This window comes from Triticum urartu, unplaced genomic scaffold (assembly GCF_003073215.2).
Source record: "Triticum urartu cultivar G1812 unplaced genomic scaffold, Tu2.1 TuUngrouped_contig_5651, whole genome shotgun sequence".
NCBI lineage: Eukaryota > Viridiplantae > Streptophyta > Magnoliopsida > Poales > Poaceae > Triticum > Triticum urartu.
Window position 1 is genome coordinate 5014 of NW_024116343.1, and position 5618 is coordinate 10631.

The following is a 5618-nucleotide window of genomic DNA, read 5'->3' on the forward strand; positions in this document are numbered from 1 at the left end:
TATGGGAAAGGCATAAGGTGTTCCATGAGACTGACCTGAGGGGTGACAAAGGCAAATTCATTGCAGGGGGACGGGAGGACCGATTGCATATGGCAATATTATTTTTACGTGGTAATAAAAGGCCTTTTTTCTTTTCAGCATTTCAAAAATATGAAAACTTCATCTCACACCAAGACTCTGATTTGTCCGGAAAAATTATTCCCTAAAGCATCTGTTCCCCAGCAGAGCACTCAAAACTCTTCTCAGATGAGTATGTCGATCATAGCAAACTTAGCATACCACTCTTCATAACAGCAATAAGCTAATGCTAGCAGTTACATTTAACATCATAACTTGCTCTCATGCATGGACTACAGCTTCATTTCTTTTTTTTTCGTCCGACCTTCTCATCCAGCACTTCAACATTTGCCAGAGGCTAAGTATACATACACAGCTTGATTTATAGTACAAGCTACAGGAAGAAATGGAAACATTCTCCTCCTGGGAAACGGAAGAGGAACGGTAACAAAACGGCGCCCCGTCTAGAACTTGAAGTCCTTCTTTTTGGAAGATTTCCCGTCCTTCTCGTGCTTCCTCTTCCTCTTGCTCGCGTTCTGCAAATCGGAGAGGGGGAAAGATTCAGCTCGATGAAAGCTGGTATTTGATTCTGGCTCAACAGATACACAAGACTGCCTCTGTAAAAACATACCTCCGCCACCATGTCGCTGAAGTCTTCCTTCTGGTTCCGGAGCTTCTCCTCCTCCCGGGCTTCTTCATACCTGTTTTCATCATTTTATTAAAGGGAAGGCGTTAACGGTTCAACTCGTGGCTACTGACAGGCAAAGCTTGGCAGACGCGAGCGAGAAGTGATCTTACTTGGCTGCCAGAACATCATCCATAACTTCAAGCTCCTCGGGATGTATGGTGACGTCCACTTTGTCGGACTTTTGATTCTTGAGAAGGTCAACCTGCAAACGAGGATCACAAAGATGTGTCAATGAATCATCGGAACATGCACGGCATGGGAATGCTTGTATACTTGGGGCAAGGAATGTTAAAAGCTCACCCTTTTAACCCCAGCTTTATCCTGTGCCCCAACCACATACCTGCAAAAACAGCAAGATACAAAATGAGTTCTCCATATGATTGAAACAGGAATCCATCAGAAATTATCGATATAAAATGAGTTCTCCATATGGCTGAAACAGAAATTCATTGGAAAAAATATTGTAGAGATGACTAGGTTGTATTAGAGTTGCATACGTGTGGCTTGATCCATAGAGGGTTCCAGGTGCGATTTTCTCCTCCTTCTGCTCAAGAACCTTCAGATGAAAAAGAACAAATTGTTGGTTATGAACTGCAATAAGTAAGCCAAACTAAAGCTCCATAATAAGATTTGGCCTGAAATGCCACAAAACTGAAGCTAAGCCCTTACCTGGTATAACTGCTTATCTGTTGGCCTTTCAGACTCTTTCCTCTGTTGCTTCCGAAGATCAATGACGTCAGGTGTTTCCACGCCAGTGGGAGTGCTATACAAAGAACAAGAAGAGGCGTCAAAACATAGTTCCCTTAGGGAAGAACCTAAGCTAGTAATCAAATAATTATTCTAGAAATAACCTTGACATGGTGTCGACAGACTGCATGCCAGCTTCCATGTCTTCATCTTCCATTAGTTCCTCCTCCTCTTCCTCCTCATCATCATCCTCCTCCTCCTCTTCCTCCTCCAAGTCTCCCCAATGCTTGCTGCGGTCAACAGGCTCCTCCTGGAATACAATGCAACACAAGTCAGTTAACTAGTAGAGCTGCAGTTCAATTTCAAGGAAAATTAGCTGATCAAACATACATCATAATTAGGTTCATCCAGCTGTAGGATACCAAAAACATCTCCGTAGAGGGGGCGTCCATGCTGTTAGCCAAAAACAAATAAATAGATCAGAAAAGAAATTTATTTTCGTTACAGAAGCCGCATTTAACTACAGCCGAGCCCATGAAAAGCACATTTGTTGTAAATTACCTCATCCACAGGAGGCTTTCCCCATTCCCCGGGCCGGTAACCAAAAGTAGCACCAGGAGGAATTGGGGCATTCAGACCAGGAATCTTCAGTGAAGGATATGAGGGCGGAGGACCATATCTCTGCCAAAATTATTTGATGTCAGTTGATATAGCTGGCCAATAACAAGAGATCAGTCAACCAGAAGACCAGCTGCCTGGAGTTTGTTTCTTCTAAAAAAGAACAATACCTGCATGTTTATAAGCCATGGAGGCGGTGCACCTTCTGGCATACCAAGAGCTTCTTTAAGTTCTCGGGACAGCATACCTGGCTTCATTTCCCTGAGTTTGACCTGTTGAGTTCATACATGTATTATGCTCGGTAAGACAGGTTTGAGAACACAGACATATGGATCTCCCAAACAAATATCAATTATCTCTGTTTCTGACATTAAGAAGAGAGCGAAGCAAAAAAAAGTACCTCAAACTCTTTTCCTTCGTAGTAAAGGTCACCATGACTAGTCAATTTTGGTTTTGTTTGATATTTGAAGAAGGCGTCCTGTAAAACCTGCACACAACAAAATTAAGGTGAGACTTCCTTTCCTGCACATTCAGAAGTTAACTCATGTCTAAAATTAGAACATATGGAAGAAACACATCGTACTTATCAGCTATGATATTTTCACGTGTACATTATCAGTATCAGTGCCTAAGTGGCAGGTAATTAAACACCTGGCAAACAGATAAGGAGAAAACGCAGGCATGTGCTTGTATTTGCAACTATAATCAGGGGGCAAATAAATAGTGCTCTGTATCCATCTTGCACATTATGGAGAACACACAAATATATATGGCATGTGCTTCTATGTGCAACTCAGATTGGCCTCAAGAGGAATTAACTGACCTGATAATCTATATCCATCTTGCCCATTTTTGGCTGCATACGCTCCCGCTGCTTCTGCTTCAACTTTTTGCTATCCTCTTTCTCGATATATGCCTGAAAATGCATTTGAAAAGGTACTTAAAATTTGTCCATCTTGCCCATTTGTGGAATAAAAATTAGAAGTGACAATAAAACAAAACTACTGAAGTTACCAAGTTGACAAGGGAGATACAATGTCCATAGCATTGCTACAAAGGACCAAGATATTAACATACCTGTCTAATTTTTTCTATTCCAGTTGCAGCAATGAAGTCAGGAAGTTGGAAAGGTTGTTTTTCGATACCTCTCTTACCCTGAAAGAAACAACATGATGATGTAAAATCTATTCGACAAGATATAGATAATAAGAAGCAAAGCATAATTTCATGTTTTGGAGATATATAAAAAAGTTGCAAAGGCCTGGGCAAATGATATACTTGTATAGGCAAATAAAGGAGGACCAAAGGTCAAGATCCTAGATGGACCTAAATGTCTTTCAAGGAATGCTTAGCATGAACCAACTAGATCAAGCACATTAGCATTCATACTATCACTCAAGTACAGTACCACCAAGACCTTGCTCCCAGGAAGTTGCAGCATCCCTGCAAGAATTATATATCTGTATAAGAGGGAGGGGAAAAACCTTATCGACTTTATGTTCCCTCCCCTCTCCTAATAAGACCCACCCCATGGCACTTCGTAATGAGTTACACTAGCATATCCGTGCTGGCCCGAACAGTTGCAGTTACGGGATAAACCCCATGTGTGCTCGACATTGAGTGAATTCGGGACTGGCATATTAGTCTGTCCCTTGGCCCTTATGTTTGTTTGAAAAAAAAAACTTCTGTAACAATACATGAAGGCATGCAGTGTTTGTTCAATGACAGATATTAATTGAGGGAGATGCTCCAACACTTTTATTCAAAGAAAACTGATGGTCTGTTTGCATCTGCCTACCACTCCACTACTAACTACAATAAATTATGATTGTGTGGTTGATTTCTCAGAGGAGCATCCAAGTACTCATTACGAAATTATGCAGAACAAAATTACTCATTACTCATGGTACATGTATTACAAACCTGCAAGAATTTCCTCTTTTGAGACCAGTGCCTTGGGACAGGTACTGTTCCTGTAAGACTTCAGATAGACAAGTAACTTGGGGTCTGATGCAGTCGCGTCCCAAACCTGGCAGGAGGAGCATAATTACATCAGTTGAAGCTAATCCATAAACAATTTTACACTGCTAATAGCAATGAGATAAAAAAAGATTGCACACAACAAATAGTTTAGTGACATTATCTCATCTTATGTTCACACCACCGATACAAGCTACATGGGTACGCGTGTGTGCATGCTGTCATGGCCTTTAACAAGAGAAATACTACTCCCTCCATCCCATAATGCAAGTGTCAAAAAACGTCTTAAATTATGGGACGGGAGTATATCTTAACCTTAGAACTGTGAAAGGTGAAAGGTGAAAGTTGCTGGCACATTTTTCTAGCAACCCAGCCTAAGATAATCTAACTTGCCGTGAACCTTACTACAGATTATTTACTCAGATAAATCAGAAAGCTTACATAATACCAAACATATCCTCACTAACAAAGTGCGTTGTTACAAACTGCACGGCCAATGGAAACTGCATGACCAGACCACAATAGTACATGACTTAAAACAAATTCTCCAATGCAATTTTAGTTATATCAACAATAAGTGATGGTAAAAGTTGCTAGCACAGTTTTCTAGCATTAGAGGTGAAGTGTGTTATTACAAAGCCTGCAGCCAATAGCTGCTGCATGACCAGACGACAATAATACATGACTTTAAACAAATCCCCGGGTGCAATTTGAGTTATATCAACTAGAGACCATTGGTGGTGGTCAGATCACACTAGCATTGGCAACCTTTGGCGATGCAAACACTAGACGGACAGGTGCGGTAGGATAGGATGCTGCATCAACACATCCGTTCAAAGTAACACAGGCACATCACATTGCCAGCACACCTGGTTCACAGCAAAAGAAAAGGAGGGGGGTGGCTTACTTCGACGACGTCGGGCCTGTTGCATATCTGCTTCAGCTCCGCAATCTTCATCCTTTGTTCAAGCTACAAAGCACAAACCAAAACAGCAGAATTCATGCTTAGCGCCTTCTACGAAACCACAACAATTGCGCATAAAAAACAGGTAACTCAACAATCAGGCAGACACAGAGAGAGAGACAGAGATAAGCAAACCTTTTTCTTCTTGTTGGAGATGCCCCCTTCTTTCTTCTTCTGCTGGGTCTCCTGCTCGTCGTCGTCCGAGTCGGACCCCGACCCCTTCTTCGCGGCGTCGGCAGCCTCGTCCTTCTTCTCCCCGTCCTGCCAGCACAAACCACCAACTCATTAAGACTAGTGCAGATTGCAGATAGCACAATAAGCTCCACTGCGGGGCAGCTAGAACTAGAAAGATTCCTAGGGTTTTGCTTGGTAATCGACAGGCTCCGGTACCTCGGCGGCGACGGGCTCCTTGAAAGTGAACTTGTCGAAGATGCTCTTGAAGTCGGCGAGGAGGCCGTCGGCGAGGTCCGGCTCCTCCGGCACGTACTCCACCTCGATCTCCACCTGCGCGCACAGCCAAACCAACCCAGCGTCAGCGTCAGAGAGACCGTCGCGAGCCCCACCCGAGGAAACCCATCCACGTACCGGGGGCTTGGAGTCGGGCTTCTCCTCCTCGCCCTCATT

General features: G+C 43.0%; 1 protein-coding gene across 1 annotated transcript; it reads right to left on the reverse strand.

Annotated features, from left to right (window-relative positions):
• Positions 1-262: 262 nt before the first annotated feature.
• LOC125529511 (splicing factor 3B subunit 2-like) lies at positions 263-5612 on the reverse strand (the record flags this gene model as incomplete). The annotated part of the gene is given in 19 exon segments (XM_048693923.1): positions 263-593; positions 689-758; positions 856-947; positions 1046-1085; positions 1243-1301; positions 1415-1508; positions 1597-1742; positions 1823-1885; positions 1994-2113; positions 2221-2322; positions 2451-2537; positions 2874-2966; positions 3128-3205; positions 3459-3493; positions 3974-4079; positions 4938-5000; positions 5130-5255; positions 5385-5498; positions 5580-5612. Coding segments are annotated over 16 exon segments (1308 nt in total). The 3' UTR covers positions 263-521.
• Positions 5613-5618: the final 6 nt, after the last annotated feature.